The sequence below is a fragment of the Orycteropus afer genome, unplaced genomic scaffold (genome assembly GCF_000298275.1).
Source record: "Orycteropus afer afer isolate SDZICR_OR568_19922 unplaced genomic scaffold, OryAfe1.0 scaffold00270, whole genome shotgun sequence".
Taxonomy (NCBI): Eukaryota; Metazoa; Chordata; class Mammalia; order Tubulidentata; family Orycteropodidae; genus Orycteropus; species Orycteropus afer.
Window position 1 is genome coordinate 2,021,666 of NW_006921857.1, and position 18,854 is coordinate 2,040,519.

Consider the following 18,854-nt stretch of genomic DNA (forward strand, 5'->3'; position numbering starts at 1 on the left):
AGACAGAGTAAGGAAGGCTAAAGAAAAGTTGATGCCTTTGAATTGTGGTATTGTTGAAGAATACTGAAAATACCATGGACTGTCAGAAGGACAAAGAAATCTGTCTTGGAGGAAACACAGCTGGAATGCTCCTCAGAAGCAAGAATGGCCAGACTTCTCATGTACTTTGTTCATGTTGTCAGAAGAGACCAGTCCCTGGAGAAGGATATCATCCTTGGTATATAGTAGAGGGTCAGTGAAAAAGGGGAAGATCCTCAATAAGATGGATTGATACAGTGGCTGTGATGATGGGCTCAAACATAGCAAAGATTGTGACGATGGTGCAAGACCGGGCATTGTTTTGTTCTGTTGTACACAGGGTTGCTATGAGTTGGAGGCAACTTGACAACACTTAACAACAACAACATGTAGAAATACCCACAACCATACCTATATATAGTCTTATATGACCTTCTACATCTATTTAGCATATGTATCTACCTTTGTAGATTTAAAAAAAAAAAAAAAACAAAAAAACACCAAACTCACTGCTGTCGAATTGATTCCGACTCATAGCAGCTCCCTTTGGGTTTCTGAGGTGATAAATCTTTACGGAAGTAGATTGGGCAATCTTCCTTCCACCGAGTGGCTAGAGGGTTTGAACCTCCAACCTTCTGGTTAGTAGCCAAAATGCCTTAGGCACTCCTCCACCAGAGCTCCTTACCTTTGTAGATACATATGTTAAATAATTTATATGCTAAATGTATCTGGTGGTGTAGTGGATAAGGCATTTTGGCTGCTAACCGGAAGGTCAGCAGTTCAAACCCACCAGCTGCTTCATGGAAGGCGGGTGGGACAATCTACCTACATAAAGATTTACAGCCTCAGAAGCCCAGTGGGAGTTGCTGTGAGTTGGATTCGACTCAATAGCAGTGAGTTTGGTTTTTGGTTTTTATCTACCTCCGTTTGTTAATTGTTATTACTGTTGTTTCAGGATTGTATATGTTACAGAATTTGCTATAATTGCCCTTTATTCTTATATATCCCTCCACATCGTCTTTTGTCTTGGTCATGTTGTGCTGACTTTACCCATACTACTTTCACCTTCAGGAGCTCTGGTAGCATAGTGCCTAAAGCACTTGACTGCTAATCAAAAGGCTGGCAGTTCAAACCCATCAGCCACTCCTCGGAAGGAAGGTTTTGCAGTCTGCTTCCGTAGTGATACTGCCTCGGAAACCCAAGGAGGGGTCGCTATGAGTCGAGTCAGACTCGACGGCACTTAACAACAACAACAACAACATTTTGTTACAGAGAATGTGTGCCCTCTGTCTTGATACAAGAATTATGTATTTAATGAAGTTATTCATTTTGTTATTCAGATCTTTTCTACTCTTAGTTTTGTTTACTTGATCTGTTAATTTCTGAGAGAGATTTTTAGGTTAAGATCATAGATTGTTAATTCCTTCTAATACTTTTCTCAGTTTTTGCTTATTTTGAAGCTATTTTTAGATGCATGACAGTTGATAATAATTTTATTCATATATGTGCTTGGTGATTTTTGCTTTGCATTGTCTATCTTGTTGTTAATGTTAATACAGGTCCTTGTCTTTTATTAGCATTTGTCTTACGTTCTTTAAGCCTTTTATTTTATGTAAATTTGCTTTATGTGTCTTGTATAAATAGCACATAACTGGATTTTTATTTTTCAGTTTCTTTTTTAAGCAGTCTATCATTCTCTGACTTTACAAGAAATTATTTTTATTACTCTTTATTGTGATTGCATGTTTGTACTTATAATATTTTATGATTTCTATGTACTGAGACTTTTTGTTGTTGTAGTTATGTTTTATTTCTTTTCTTCCTTTGGCTGGATAGAGATTTCTTTCTTTCTTTCTTTTTTTTTTTTTTAATTTGTAAGTCCTACTTCTTTTTTTATGTTGTTTGTTCTTAACTGATAGCAGTATTGCTGTTCTAGAGTGTGTTTGGAAATGCAAGGGTAGGATCAGGCATTTGTGGTTGTCACAGTTATATAGACTGTTGCTGGAATTTTGAAAGGATACATGCCATCCAATATCTTGGAAAGATTACTAACTGCCCTTATGTCGATTCTGACTCAAAGTGACCCTATAAAATAGAGTAGAACTATCGCATGGTGTTTCTAAGGCTGCTGTAAATGTTTACAGAAGCAGACTGCCTTCTTTTTCTCCTGTGGAGCAGCTGGTGGGTTTGAACCACCAACGTTTTGGTTAGAAGCCTAAAGACAGCCACTGAACCATCAAAGCTATTACTGGAAAAATTGCTCAATTTAAATTATCAATAGTTGCTCTATTTATTACTCTTAATTTTTTAAAACCTAGGTTTAAGCATATTTATTTTAATTGATAACTATGGTTAATCGGAATGTATGTCTTCTGCCAGATAAAACAAGAAGTTTAATATACTTCCTTCTCATCATCTTTCATGTTAAATAAAGAGTTCTAATTAAAAAATGTTACTGTGCATCATGGACTATTTATTAATGATAAGTCTTCATTTCTTCAGACATTGTTTCTTACCCATGATATCATCTTGGATTTGTTTTTAATTTTGATTTAGTATATCCTTGAATAGTTTTTTGGAGCCTGAATTTTGAGACTGTTAGCAAGAATAGATAATGAAATATAGAACTAGACTTCTAAAAATAAGATAATTTGATTTGTTTCTTTTTAGGATTTTCTTAGAAAATTTTTATTCCAAGTCATCTTTGAAGGTATTAGAAGATATATGTTCATTCTATAATTCTTTTGCTTTAATTTTATGTACAGTTTGTTTTTTGCGGTGGGGTACACAGGACTAATCATAGAGACTTTTTATTTGTGAAGTGACTGATACCTCCTTCCCTAAAAGCTACTAAATATTAGGCAAGTCCTTGTCTCTTGTACGAGATCTTATCTGTAAAATCTGGGTCTGCAGCAATATTATTTGTCACCCTGGAGTCTTAATTATTTCGAGATTGTTCTTAACCCTTTCTGCTGGAAGGGGCAACCCAAGTGTGAAATAGATCCAGGGTGCAGCTTGACAGTAGTTGTTGTATACTTGGCCAGGTCTATTCTTTTGTTAACATATTCTTTAATGTGCTTAAGAGGCATCATGTAAAAGTGAAAAGTTCATTGAACTTGGATGCTTTGGTGAATTCACATCTAAGCCTCAGTTTTATAATTTGCAAAATGGAGATTAATTATATGAGGATGAAATGATGTACTTTAATAGCATTGTTTTCATGTAAGAGTGTGATGATGATGTTTAGGAGTTCTCTAGTACTCTGTGCCCTTGGTTTGAGAACTAAGGATCTCTGTTCAGTCTGATTATGGTTTAAATAATAATAATAATAAAATCTCATTTTGTGAGGTGAAGAGTGGGCCTCACAAGTCATTTCATAAAGAGCCTTGATTTGAGATTGGCTTTTACTCCTAGTTCTCCAGTTAGATATCAGGGCACTAAATACTCTGCCAAGTAGAAAGACGTATACTTAAAAGATTAATGGTGGTTGGTGATTATGTCTGTGTAGTAGAATTTTTATTTTCTTTTTATTTCTTATATTTCTAAGAATAATTAAAATGAACATGCTTTTAAAAAAAACAAACATGATAGAAGAGAGAATGAATGTTAGAAAACTGTTTTCAAGAGGTGTTGGAGTTAAAGGTTGGGGAGGGTTGACAATAATTTGATGAAAAAGTAACATTGCTCTGGTTCCTTGCGCTCTCCTCCCCTTTTATACCCTTATTATATAGTACATTTGTAGTGGAATTTAGGGTAAGTCATTGGATGAGAATATAGAAATCATAGTGTACTACATTTCTTATTATTGCTGTTGTATGTAGCTTAGTTAATTTAAAAGTCACTTCATTAGATTTTCCTAGGGTAAAATTTAAACATCTAATAAATAATATATCCAGGAGATAGTGTTAGTAGATTTACTGTAGTAAACATTTATTGAATATCTATTATGTAAAAGATTCTTTGGGGCTCTAGCAAATGAATATATCATTGTTCTATCCCTCAGGGCCCCTTGTTGGGAAATATCCATATAAACAGTTGTCTGCATATATGCAAGGCAGAATGTAGTATAATAAATTACGTAGAAGTGTTAGGTGAAGGAATGAAGGAGATGTTTGAGTTAAAATTTAAAGGATAAGAAAAATTTCATTAGGTTGAAAAATGGCATTCTACACTGAGACAATCAGATCAGCAAAGATAGAATCATGAATGTACATGATATAATGAGAAATGTGAATGACCATGGCTGGTGTGTTCATGGAGAGATGAAGTGTGAAGCATGAAGTGTTTCTAAAATGTTGAGCTTTTCCGAGTTGTAGGTGACACAATGAAATATTGTTTTTTAAAGATAAATAACCACCTGTGTGCCAGAGTAAATTGTGCCCCATAGGGTTTTCAATGACTGATTTTTCAGCAGTAGGTTGCCAGGCTTTACTCCCAAGGTACCTCTGGGTAGACTTGTGCTTCCAGCATTTTGCTTACTAGCTGAGCATATTAATCATTTATACCACTCAGGGATTCCTAAGTGTTATACCGAACCAACTTAACTGCCATGAAGTGGAATCAACTCATGGCAACCCCTCTTTGGGTTTCCGAGGCAGTATCTCTATGGTAGATTGGCAAATTTTCCTTCTGAGGAATGGCTTGTGGGTTTGAACTGCTAGCCTTCCTGTTAGCAGTCAGATGCTTTAGGCGCTACACCACCAGCGCTCCCCCTAAGTATTATGGATATTTACAATTATCCCATTTGTGTATGTCCATTTACAGTGCAGGCAGTCCCTGGGTTATGAACAAGATCAGTTACTAAGTGTGTCTTTAAGTTAAATTTTTAGGTGACGTTGGAACAGTTCCATATGGTTCTTATTTAGCCTTACTTCAGAGCAAGAAAAGGCTCAAAGCCTTTTCAGTGATTTAAAAGGTGAAAATGCAGCAAATGAAGGTGATTGTGATAAAGAATTTGTTGGGAGTAGGGGTTGGCTCAGTAATTTCAAAGTGAGGACAAATTTACATAACATTAAAGGACAAATATTGTCCATAAGTTGAACGTTCGTAACATGGGACTTAACTTATATGAATATGGAAGTTTTTATATCATGAAACAAAGACATAAATGTTTTGGTTAAATGATTGCGCACATGACTGTTTTTCAATGTAGCCATTTTATTGAAATCATGAGTATGTTATTATAAGCTTTTTGGAAACCTATTTCAGGAGCACTGAGACCTGGAAATGGCCCAGAAATTTTATTGGGTCATGGGCCCCCTCAGCAGCCTCCACAGCAGCATAGAGTACTTCAGCAACTACAACAGGGAGATTGGAGATTGCAGCAACTTCATTTACAGCACCGTCAGTCTCAGCAGCAACAGGTACTTCAGGATGCTTATGTGCAGCAGGTAATTCTTTTTCTACTTTATATTATAGAAAGTAATATTGTAAATTTCATGCAGCAATTGAATATAAGTGAATTCTTTGTCTAGATTCAGGTAAACATTTTGCCCAATTTACTAAGTGATTTTCATTTTTCTCTTCCTGTTCTGGAATTCCAATGGCACATAGGTTATTTCTTTTGATGGTATCCCACATGAACCTTAGGCTTTCTTCATTTTGTTTTGATCTTTTTTCTGTTGGATCCCTTTCCAAAGAAGTATTTAGGTATTTGTCTTCAATCTTAATAATTCTGTCTTGCATTGCATCATTTCCACTCCTTTGCCCTTTCAATGTGTTATCTATTTCTGACAATTTAGTATTAATCTTCTGGATTTCTGTCTGTAGATTTTGAATCATTTCTCATTTTTCATTTATTTTGTCATTTTGTTCTTGAATTTTCCTCCAAAATTCTTCTAGGTTTTTGTCTGTGTTTTCCTTAATCTGTTTTTCAATCCTTTGAAGATAGCTAAATATAATTCTTTAGAATTCCTCATGACGGAGTTCAAATGCTGCTTCTTCCTCAGGGATGTGTTCTGGTTCTGTATCCTGCTCCCTTGTTTCTACTACTTTATCTTGCTTCTTTGTGTGGACTGTGAGGTCTGTCGTCCTCGAGACATTGTGACATTGTTATATTTAGGTCTCTGTTAACTGTTTGTGAAGAGCAGCCAAGGGTGATTGAGGCTCTTCTTGGTGGTTGTTTATCATTGGCTAGTTAGTGGAGAAGGCAGTGGTGGCTCTCACTCAGGAGTGAAGCTGCAGGAGAACTGTTGCTGTCTCTCACTCAGTTACACAAAAATAACAATTGAATAACCATCAAAAAAGTAAAAGCAAATGGACAAAAAACACTGTAATCACACAGGAACAGTAATCAAAAAAGGAAAAACAAAAACACGGCAATATCTGGAGAGAGGACAATAAGAGAAAAAAGGTAGAGAAGGAGAATAATGAAGAAAAAATGGGAAAGACACAGAAAAACAAGGAACAGGGTTAACCACAAGAAAGAAAAAAAAAAAAAATTGGAACCAGGAACAGGGAAAAGACAAAAACCTGAAAACTAGAACCTGGGAAAGGAAGAATAAGAGTAATACTGAAAAAGGACAAAAGTACTAATAATTATAGTAGTTTTAAACAGGTCAAAAGAATCAAACTAAAAAACAAAAAGAAAGAAAGAAAATCAGGGTGGGGCAGGGCACCCAGGCTCTGTCCGAGCACACAGACTGGGATGGAATTCCTGCTGACCTAGAAAGTGGATAGGAGTGAGGGATGGCCGCACCTCCGTTCACCAAGAGGGTATGTTGTTGTTGTTATGTGCTGTCAAGTCAGACCTGACTCATAGTGACCCCTCCTTGAGTTTCTGAGGCAATATCACTACAGAAGTAGATTGCCCCATCTTCCTTCCAAGTAGTGGCTGGTGGGTTTGAACCACCAGCCTTCTGGTTAGCAGTCAAGTGCCTTAGCCACTATGCTACCAGAGCTCCCAAGAGGGTATGGGTATGTATAATAAACAAGGTAGCAAGGGGAATGTCGCACCTTTCCAATCATTGGCATCCGGAATGTCCTTGTGGTTCCCTGCAAGTGGAGCCTGTTCTTAAGCCCCTGGAATCTGGGAGAAGGCTTTCGCTTTAAATATCCAAAATGGTCAAACTGCTTGTAAACATTCAAAATGGTTGTGCCCTCTAGACAGGCAAAAGTCCACAGCTCAGCTTGCCTTCCTCTTTGCTGTTTCCCCTTTTATTTACCAGCCACCAGAGCATCATCCATGCAGTCCCTGGCTAGCAGAGCTGAGTTTTAGGTTAATTCTTAGGTCTTACCACCACTCGGCAATATCCAAACAACCTGTCTGTGACATCAGGATCGCTGCCAGACAGTAGCTCCGTATGTCTTCTTTTTTGGTGTTTTCATGCAAATTGTTCTGCTAGTTGGAGTTTAGTCCACTTTTGTATTCTTCCCTTCAAAGCTCAGGGGTCCAGGATTATCTTCTCTATCTGTGTTAATTGGTTCCCCTTTTCTTTGTTGTACAATCTTTCTGCCTATTCCGCCATCTTACCAGAACTCCAATTTCCTAAGTGATTTTTAAAGAACCTGTATCTAATTTGCATCCTGTGATATTTTTCAGAATGCTTTTTTGAAATAGATTGTATAATGGCTTTGTGGTACAAAGAATGTTCATCTAGTTATTTGACTTCCATGAATAAGCACTGCAGTTTGTAATGAATTCTCTGTTTGAATTTGCATTTTAAATCAGTTAAATAGACTAATAATGTTAGGTGGAAAAGTGATACTGGGCTTTTCAATAATGAAGTAGCTGTTTCTTTTTGCCTGGGTAGAGGTGAACTAGTATTGAAAGGGATGTAGAGAAAAATGAGCTTAAGTTCTATCTTGCCCTTTACCTCGTCAGAACTTGCAGATTTTCAGTTTCACTAAACTAGGTACCTTCTTCCTTTTAACATTTCCTGCAGTATTTTTGAGCCAAGCTTATGCATGATATTTTTTGACCCATAGACCTATAGTATAGAGTAGTAAGTAGGTGTTGCCATGAAATGACCAGAAAATACTAATGAAAGGGAGTTAGTGGAGAGTTGGGATGTACTATTCTGAATAAGTCACTTCAAGGATCTTTATTAACTGGGAAAGGGTGGTGAATGAGTTTAGGTTTCTCCCAAACATCCTGGAAACAGTTGTAGTTGAATTGTTGTTCTGGAAACAGTTGTAGTTGAATTTCTTTCCATGTTTTATTGATAATTTTGAAACCAATTCCAATAAGCATTTATGTTAAAATCTCAGACTGACTATAGCTGTTTTACATTGATGTTTGGACTACTCTGACTTCCCAAGTTACTGTAATGGAAAGATTGATATTTAATTAAAAAAAAAAAAGACTCTTAACACAGAAAAGACAATAGAAATATTGATGGATTTGTTTATTTTTGTCATTGTAGTATCAACATGCAGTGCAGCAGCAACAGATACTTCAACAACAGTTTTTAATGCAGTCTATGTATCAGCAGCAACCTTCTACATCACAGTACCCTACAATGGTAAGTAATAAATAATTTTGAGATATTTATCTATAAGTATACATTACAGTGTTTAAATTAATACTACACATGGTGTATTGTTGTTGTTGTTATGTGCCGTCGAATCAGACCCGACTCATAGCAACCCCTTCTTGGGTTTCCAAGGCAGTATCACTACGGAAGTAGATTGCCCCATCTTCCTTCCAGTATTAGTCATGATTTAATAATTCTAAACCTTTTTTTTAATAGTCAATTCAAGTTAGTTCATTAATATATTTTATCAAAGTCACTCCATCTTAAAATTTGGCTAAACTACAGAATCTGAATTTGCCACACTATAACTGACTGGCTCATTCAGCAAACATCCATTGTGTAAAAGAAACATAAAGGAAAATTGCTTTTGCTTCAGAGACTAGCTTGACCTTTTTTTTTTTTTCCAATTACCATTATACTAGTGATTTTAAACTACTCTATTGTCTCTTTCTTAAAGTATTTAAATGAATGAATCCTGCCAGATTGGCCTTCTTAATTAGATTTAAATAGATTTATTTCACTGCTTCTTAAATAGATTTATTTCATTTTGCTGTACTTTTCTAGTAGCAGAGCTGCTCCTTCAGATATGAAGTGTTTTTCAGGTTGCTGACAGTGCTTTAGTGACTTTGAGCATTATTTTGTATAATGGCATTTCTTGTTTCAGATGCAGCAATATCAGCAGGCTTTCTTGCAGCAGCAGATGCTAGCTCAACATCAGCAGTGTCAACAACAAGCATCACCGGAATATCTTACTTCCCCTCAAGAGTTCTCACCAGCCTTAGTATCCTACACTTCGTCACTTCCAGCTCAGGTTGGAACCATTACGGACTCCTCTTATAGTGCCAATAGGCAAGTATTTTTTCCTGTGAATCCAAAGGAAATTATTGTAAAAGTGAATCATAGAGTGGACTCACTAAATGTCTCCTGTATTAGTTTAAAGAGAGTACGTCTTCTGTAGAACCCATTCTCTTTTCCTCTTAGTTCTCTCTTCTGGTCCCTGTGCATCTCTCTCCTTTATTGTATTCCCATCAGTTAATTAATTCTGCTAACTGGTGTTTGCAGATAAGACTCAACAACATCCTGCAACGTTTAGGGCTAAAGAAGCTATTGGCTTGTATGTTAAGGCATTCTTTGTAATTAAAACAGAAACAAAATCTTAACAAGCTATGTCACTAGTTTTTAAAAAAATCCTCTTGAGCAAGTTTATTTAACTTTTCTACTTCCATGTAATTGCTTTCAATTATTGTCAATATTTATAAAATTTGTCTAATCTAATTCAGTCCAATTCAAACAGGTACTAAACATTTTAACATATCATTTCAAGATGATACAGCAAACTTATAGTTACCATAATTCATATTGAAAACATTACCGTAAATTAAAGAACTGAGATACAAATTTTTACAAACTTAGATTTGATATGATGAGTGCTTCAGGATCTTGTGTTGTAAAATTGGTTGATCGTTATAAATCCTTCCTAATGTTTACAGATACATAGGAGGAAATAGCTGTTGGTGTTTTGGTTACTAGAACACTAATGACATTCTCATAGAATACTTTTTCAGGATTTGAAATATTAACTGGATAAAGGAGTCTCGAAGCTTTGCTAGGAGCTGGGTGTGAAAAACAGTTGTTTTTGTGGCATATTTCTGGTATCCTAACTCTTTATCAGAAATCTGATGCTCGAAGTTAATAGAATAAATGATTGCTTAGTCAAATAGGTTTGGAACATATTGAGTTAAAATCACATATGTTTCATTAATGGAATACTTCTTAGATCTATAACATGCTAATTAATATACACTCTGTATCTTAAGAGAGGATTAAAGTATGCAATTTGCTATGGTACACCTCCTAACCTTGTTTGTGTATATGCATATATGTGTTTGAGAGGGTGACAGGAAGGGGAAGGGAGAAGAAGATTAAAAATTGAGGTGCGTGCATTAGAACAAATGTAATTAAGTGGGCGTGGGGCATATAATCAGACTGCTATAAAGTCATCCCTTGGTATCCACAGGGGATTGGGTCTAGGACACAACCCCCATCCTCCAAGAATCCAAGGATGCTCAAGTCCATTATATAAAATGGTGTAATATTTACAGATAACTTATGCACCTACTCTATACTGTCAGTCATCTATAGATTACATATAATACATAATACCATGTAAATACTATGTAAATAGCACTTTAGACTCCCTCTTAGCCTTTGAGGGATTGCTTTGACCACTTAATTGTGCATTTGCCCTAAATCTCTCTTTTTTTTTTTTTTTTTTAAACTAAGGAGTATACCTCCCTAGTGCAATTGTTCATCTCATAGGCCTATCTGTTGTTTGGCTGATAGTTAAGCCATGACAGTAAGTTCAGTTCCAGTCCCATAGAATGATTAACAAGCCACAGTCTATGGAGTTTCAGCAGTCTATCAGACCAGGAAGCCTGTTTTTTTTTTTTAATGCTTTTGAGTTTTGTTCCACATTTCTCTCTCACCCTATTCAGGATCTCCAATTTTGATCCCTTTCCGAGCAGTTGGCAAGTATAGCACTATTTAGTTCTTCTGGTCTCAGGGTCATGTAGGGTCCTATGGTCCACTAGTCCCTTGGACTAATTGTTTCTATGTGTCTCTAATTTTTTCCCCACTCTTCTTTGCCATAGATGAGGAGATACCAGTAGTTGGACCTTGCATGGTTGTTTGAAAGCTATTAAGACCCCAGATGCTCCTCACCGAAGTATGATGTGGAACAATTTTTAGTGTTCTCTGTTAAGTCAGTTGACCTTGATGTCCCTCAGGACTGTGGTCTTGTGCTAGCGACTCACTCCCTCAGAGTGTTTAATTATGGCTAAGAAGTTATCTCTGTTAGCTCCACTGTACATATGGACATTTTTATAGCCCAAACAAATACATATGTAGAAATATCATCTGCCAAACCTATATACAGTCATAGGTATATTTGCATTTCCCTACCCATACCTGATTATCTTATCTGTCTACCCATGTATCCACTTGTATATATTAATTTTTATTATTACTGATAATACTGAATTGTATATGTAATAGTATTTACCTTTGTTGTCTGTACCTCTTATGCATCTTCCTTTTCCTTAGTGATATTGTGCTGGTCACCAGCATTTGTTGTATTGCCTTTCCCTTCACTCAAATCAATACATGTCTCTTACCTAGCTAACAATATTCTCTCCCCTCCCCCTCCCATCCCTAGTATTCAGTGAAGAAAGTTTCCTTCTGTGTGTAAATCTTTCCTTGATTTTTTTATAATAATGGACTCATTCAATATTTGTCCTTCTGTAGTTGACTTATTTCACTGAGCATAATGTCTGCTAAGTTCATCTATACTATGAGGCATTTTGCAGAATCTTCATTATCCTTTAATGTCACATAGTATTCAGTTGTATGTGCCATAGTTTGTTTATATCCATTCATCTGTTGATGGGCTTAGGTTGTTTACATCTCTTTGCCATTATGAATAGTGCTGTGATGAATATGAGTGTACATATAGCTATTCATGTCCCAGCTCTCTATATGCCTTGTAGTGGGATTGCTGGATCAAATTCCCTCACAATATTTTTGATCCACAGTGAATTGAACCTGTGAATACAGAACCTACAGATAATGGAGGGCTGACTGTATTTGTTACCCACTAGTCATTTGCCTACTTTGTTGTCAATTTGTTGCTTTATCCACAAGACACTTTTTTCTTTAGAGTTTTTTTTTCCCTTTGAACAAACAGCATTATTGTAAATAATAAAATTAAAATGAATTTTACAACTTTTAAGCAAACAAACTTCTGAAACACAAATTATGAAATACAAGTAGTAATCTAATCATTTTACAAAAAGACATGCCTGACAATAAGTCCCCAATTATAAGAATGGGATAGTTTAGGACACTGATGAGGCTGTTGTATTAATTAGATGATTTTTTTTTTTATGTTTGATGTTAACTAGCATCAAAAATATTGATTCCATTTGGTATATATATTTGGAAAGTGTAAGAGACTAAACTGTCTTCTCTAATACAGCATATATGTTGTTGTTATGTGCCATCAAGTCAGACCCGACTCATAGCGACCCCTCCTTGGCTTTCTGAGGCAATATCACTACGGAAGTAGATTGCCCCATCTTCCTTCCGAGGAGTGGCTAGTGGGTTTGAACCACCAGCCTTCTGGTTAGCAGTCAAGTGCCTTAGGCACTACACTACCAGAGCTCCCACAGCATATATACTTATGTTTATAAATTATACATAGATTAATTATAAAGGAAGTATGTTTCCAAAGAATTAAGGTATGCACGAGCATGCATGCCTTACGTGGTAATTCACCTGTAACTCATGTGAATTATCATGACACTGCCTACTTTAACCTCATCTCTAGCTTTATTATTCATGAAGTCACAGGTGTGCTATGTGAAATATTTTTTGTAATTTATATGTAACTATAAAAAAAATGTCTTGCATCCCCCACTTTGGGAAATATTGGGTTGATTATCTGTGAAAGTGTATAAGACATGTTTTACACCACTCCTGTAAAACTATGCATTTAAGAAGATTGCAGAATGAAACAGGAAAGGGGTGATGGTCATTTGGATACAAGAAGTGCACATTTGACCACTAGAGGTCAGGAACATATAACTCCCCACAGGAACACTACTCCAGTCTCAATCAGCATTAATATTATTATTCTAAAAAATATCAGTCTTTATCGAGAATTATATGTTAAGTATAATATCTTCTATAACAATTTTGAAAAAGCACTTCAAGTAAATGTTCCTGTTAGTGCCTGAGTCTGCGTAAGATGGGAATTAGGGTTAAGAGTTTGGCTCTAAGTCTAAGAGATATTTGAGTAAAAGAAGCAAGTTAGTTCCTTATGTAGATGGAAAAAGTCACTCTCTTGATTAGAACAATTAGTTCTTTCCTTTTCTTTTCCATGATATCTTGCTAAAATTTCTGCCCTCTTACTGCATTAATGAATTTCTAGTATGAATTTTGTAGAATATTACTACTATATTAGGAAATTGATCTTTATGCATTCAGTTTCATTTTGGAGTTTCTCATTTTCCTATATTTATACTTCATACATTCCATGTTCCATTTATTAATGGCTATTTGAGCTATTTTTTTCCCATTTTGAGTCATGCCCCGCCAGCAAATGGATGTCCCAAAAGCTTTACTCCATCCACGTCATTAAGGTTGACTGTTACTTTAAGGAGGCGACTCTGCCCCAGTCGTATTTTCAGCGCTTTCCAACTTGAGGTGCTCATCTTCCAGCATTGTATCAGGCAATTTTTCAGGGCTGTTTATAAAGTGTTCTAGTAATAGACAGTGTTTCACTGCTATTCATAAGGTTTTCACTGGCCAGTTCTTTTGACAAGTGGATGGCTTCTTCCTTCTTTCTAGTCTGTCTTTAGTCTGGAAGCTCCACTGAAACCTGTCCAACATGGGTGACCCTGCTGGTATTTGAAATACTGGTGGCATACCCTCCAGCCTCACCACAATACACAAGCCACCACAGTATAACAAACTGACAGACAAGTGGTGGTATTGGAATATAACACATCATATCATATTATAACATTATGGATAACATTGCAAAGAATGGGAATTCCAGAACACTTAATTGTGCTCATGAGGAACATGTACACAGACCAGGAAACAGAAAAAGGGTATACTGCATGGTTTAAAATCAGGAAGGTGGTGCGTCAGCATTATATCCTTTCACCATACTTACTCAATCTGTATGCTGAGTGTTCTAGTTACCTAGTGCCGCTCTGACCAGAATATACCACAAATGGGATGGCCTTAACAAACAGGAGTTTATTCTTATAATTTGAAGGCTTTAAGTCCAAGTTCGAAGTGCCAGGCTCTAGGGGCTGGGTGAAAGCCCCTCAACCTTGGGGTCCAGCTCTGCCTCCTGCTCCCAGCCCACTGGAGCTAGAGGCGTTTCTTCACTCAGGCAGCCGCTGGCTGCTGAGGCTGACAAACCCAAGGTTGACAAGTAAAAAGGCACAGTCCTGATGTTACCAAACCACACGGCAGGCCATTAACTTAAGTCCATTGTAAGTTCCAAGGTTGGCAGAGCACAGCAGGCTGCTGAGCAATGACATGCAGCTACATTCAGGGTCCAAGCATGCCTTAGGCTGGAGACCATTCCCAAAGCTTCTCCTTATATACATACAGGAAGCAGACTACATCCCAAAGGCAGCTACTCAGCTGCTTGTGGTAGAGGTCACCATGGAGTTGACTGCCAGTCTCATCATGGGGAATAACTACCACCAGCTGCCCAGCCACTCAACCAGGCCCAGCCAAGTTGACACACAAACTGAACTACCACACTGAGCAAATAATCCCATAAGCTGGACTGTGTGTTTAAGAATGTGGCATCAGGATTGGCGGAAGACTCACTAACCATCTGTGATATGCAGACGACACATCCTGAAAATGAAGATGACTTGAAGCACTTACTGATGAAAATTAAAGACTATAATCTGCAGTATGGATTACACCTCAACATAAAGAAAACAAAAATCTTCATAACTGGACCAGTAAGCAGCATCATGATAAATGGAGAAAAGATTGAAGTTGTCAAAGATTTCATATTACTTGGATCCACATTCAACACGCATGGAAGCAGCAGTCAGGAAATCAGATGTTGTATAGCATTGGGCAAATCTGCAAAAGACCTCTTTAAAGTGTTGAAGAGCAGCTATGTTTCTTTGAAGACTAAGGTACACCTAACCCAAGCAATAGTATTTTCAATCAATTCATTGGATTTCAAAGCTGGACTATGAATAAGGAAGACTGAAGAAGAGTTGATGTTTTTGAATTGTGGTGTTGGCAAAGAATACGGAAAATACCATGGGCTGCCAGAAGAAGGAACAGATCTGTCCTGGAAGAAGTGCAGTTGGAATGCTCCTTGGAAGTGAGAATGGCCAGACTTCATCTTACCTACTTTGGTCATGTTAGAAGGGGCCATTCCTTGGAGAAGTATATCATACCAGGTAAAGTGGAAGATCAGCAAAAATGAGGGAGACCCTCAACAAGGTTGATTGACACAGTGGCTGCAGTGATGTATAGCAAGGATTGTGAAGATAGCATAGGACAGGGTAGTGTTTCATTCTGTTGTACATAGGGTCGCTATGAATTGGAGCCAACACAACAGCACCTAACAACAGCAACATATTCCAATGATAATTAAACATTCTTTACATCAAGCTGCATTGATAATTACTAGATATTGGAATATGAAAGTTGGAAACAAGAAGTATCAGAAGTTGGAAAATATGCCCTTGGTGATAGAAAATATGCCAGAGATTCTATGATAGAAACTTTCAAGATCATCAACTTACTCATTGAAAATACCTTTTCAACAACATGAACAGTGACTGTACACGCCGGTGGTTAAGGCATTTGGCTACTAACAAAAAAGTCATTGGTTTGAACCCACCAGCTGCTCTGAAGAAGAAAGATGAGGCAATCTGCTTCTATAAATATTTACAGCTTTGGAAACCCAATGGGGGTCACAGTGAGTTGGAATCAACTCAATGACAGTGAGTTTGGTACATACCAGATGGAGTACATTGGAATGAAATTGATTACATCTGTGGAAAGAGATGATGGAGAAACTCAGTATCATCAATGAGACCAAGACCAGGGTCTGAATGTGGAATAGGCCATCACCTGCTCCTATGTAAGTTGAAGTTGAAGAAAATTAAAACAAATCCATGAGAGCCAAAATATGATGTTGTATATCACCAACCTGAATTTAGAGACCATCTCATGAATAGAATTGGTGCATAGAATATTAATGACTGAAGAACAGATGAGTCATAGAATGACATCAGGGATATACATGAAGAAAGCAAAAGGTAATTAAAAAGACAGGTAAGATAGAGCAAAATTTATATCAGAAGAGACTCTGAAACTTGGTCTTGAACATAAAATAGCTAAAGCAAAAGGAAGAAATGAAGAAGTAAAAGTGCTGAACAGCAGATTTCAAAGGATGGCTCATGAAGACAAAGTAAAGTATTTTAATGCAGTGTGCAAAGACTTGGAGTTAGAGAACCAAAAGGGAAGAATACACATGGCATTCCTCAAGCTGAATAAACTGAAGAAAATATCAAGCCTTGAGTGCAATACTGAAGGATTCTATGAGAACAGATACTGAACAACACAGGAAGCATCACAAGAAGGTGGAAGGAATGTACAGAGTCACTATATCAAAAAGATTTTATTGAAGTTCAACCATTTCAGGAGGTAGTATATGATCAAGAACCAGTGTTATGGAGCCAAGTAGTCCAGGCTGCACTGAAAGCATTGGTGAAAAACAAGGCTCCAGGAATTGATGGAAATACACATTGAGATGTTTCAACAAATGGATATAGTATTGGAGATGATCACTTGTCTATGCCAAGAAATTTAGAAGACAGCTACCTGGCTAAAGAACTGGAAGTGATCCATATTCATGCCCATTCCAAAGATCCATCAGAATGTGGAAATTATCAAACAATATGTTTAATATTACACACAAGTAAAATTTTACTGAAGATAATTAAAAAATTATTGCAGCAGTATATGGACAGGCAATTGCCAGAAATTCAAGCCACATTTAGAGGAGGGCACGGAAAGAGGTATATGATTGCTGATGTCAGATGGATGCTAGCTGAAACCAGAGAATACTAGAAAGATATATACTTGTGTTTTATTGACTATGCAAAGACATTTGACTGTGGGGATCATTACAAATTATAGATAAGATAGTGAAGAATAGGAATTCCAGAACAGTTAATTGTGCTCCTATGGCACCTGTAAGTAGACAAAGAGATAGTCATTCACATAGAACAAGAGTATACTGTATGGTTTAAAATCAGGAAAGGTGTGTGCCAGGGTTGTATGCTTTCACCATACTTACTCAGTGTGTATGCTGAGCTGCTCTGTGGGAGGAAGATGAGACAATCTACTTCTGTAAAAATTTACAGCCTTGGATTGGGTTTTCATGAGTCAGAATCGACTCAGTAGCATTAAGCAAAATAATCTGAAAATCTGGACTATATGAAGGAGAACCCTACATCACGATTGGAGGAAGAATCATTAACAACCTGCTATATGTAGATAACACAACCTTGCTTGCTGAAAAGGAAAGAGACTTAAAGCACTTAACTGATACAGTTCAAAGAGTACAGCCTTCAGTATGAATTATACCTCCATTTAAAGAAAACAAAAATCCTCAGACCTGGACCAGAAGCAACATCTTTTTAAACAGAGAAAAGAATGAAGTTGTCAAGGATTTCATTTTCTTAGATCCACAATTAATGCTCATGGAATTAGCAGTGAAGAAGCCAAATGACAAATTACGTTGGACAGATCTGCAAAAGAGCTCTTTTAAAGTGTTAAAAAGCAAAAATAACACTGAGAGCTATGGCATGCCTGATCCAAGCCATTGTATTTTCAGTTGCCTAATATGCATACAAAAGCTGGACAGTGAATAAGGAAGACCAAAGAAAAATTGATGTCTTTGGATTTAGGTGTTGGTGAAGAATGTTGAATATACCCTGAACAAACAAATGTGTCTTGGAAGAAGTACAGCTAGAATGCTCCTTAGAAGTGAGGATGGTGAAACTTCACCTCACGTACTTTGGATATGTTAATAGGAGGGACCAGTCATCGTGCTTGGCAAAATAGAATGAGGGTTAGCAAAAAAGAGGAAGATCCTGTAGATGGCTTTGCACAGGGGCTGCAACAATGGGTTCAAAAATAGCAGTGATTGTGAGGATAGCACAGAGTTGGGCAGTGTTTTGTTCTTCTGTATTGTACATAGAGTCACTATGAGTCAAAACCAACTAGACAACACCTAACCAAAGCAACAACACAACATATATTATCAGAATTCTTAGGATTACACTGTTGTGTTAGTCATATATTTTTTTTGTTGTAGTTGCTGCATAATAAATTACCACATATCTTAGTGGTTTAAATTACCACACAACTTAGTGGTTTAAAACAACAGCAAACATTTTCACACATATGCTCTTTGGATTAGAAATTTAGGAGTTACTTAGCTGGTTAGTTATGTTTTGGGGGTCTCTTCAGAGATTTTAATCAAGATGTTGACGAGGACTACAGTCCTCTGAAGGCTTGACTAATGCTAGAGGATCTGTTTTCATGGTGGCTCCCTCACATGGTTTTAAGCAGGAAGACTCAGTTGTCTGAGTCCAAAAGATGTCTCCAAAAGAGAGAAAGGAATAATTAATTCTGGTTTTCTCTAGCACATATCATCCGAGAGTGAGAAAGCATGGAGGGTGCTGCAGTGCTTTTTATGAGCTAGTTTCAGAAGTTATACACTGGCACCTTTACCAC

At 36.9% G+C, this 18,854-nt stretch overlaps 1 protein-coding gene across 1 annotated transcript in view; it reads left to right on the forward strand.

The window, feature by feature from the left end:
• The window catches only part of BMP2K (BMP2 inducible kinase), a 254,462-nt gene that overhangs the window by 185,074 nt on the left and 50,534 nt on the right, over positions 1-18,854 (forward strand). Inside the window, exons 11-13 of the mRNA XM_007950371.2 lie at positions 5,227-5,408; positions 8,382-8,480; positions 9,157-9,341. Of these exons, the coding sequence (XP_007948562.1) occupies positions 5,227-5,408; positions 8,382-8,480; positions 9,157-9,341 (466 nt within the window). The remainder of the gene's footprint in view (positions 1-5,226; positions 5,409-8,381; positions 8,481-9,156; positions 9,342-18,854) is intronic.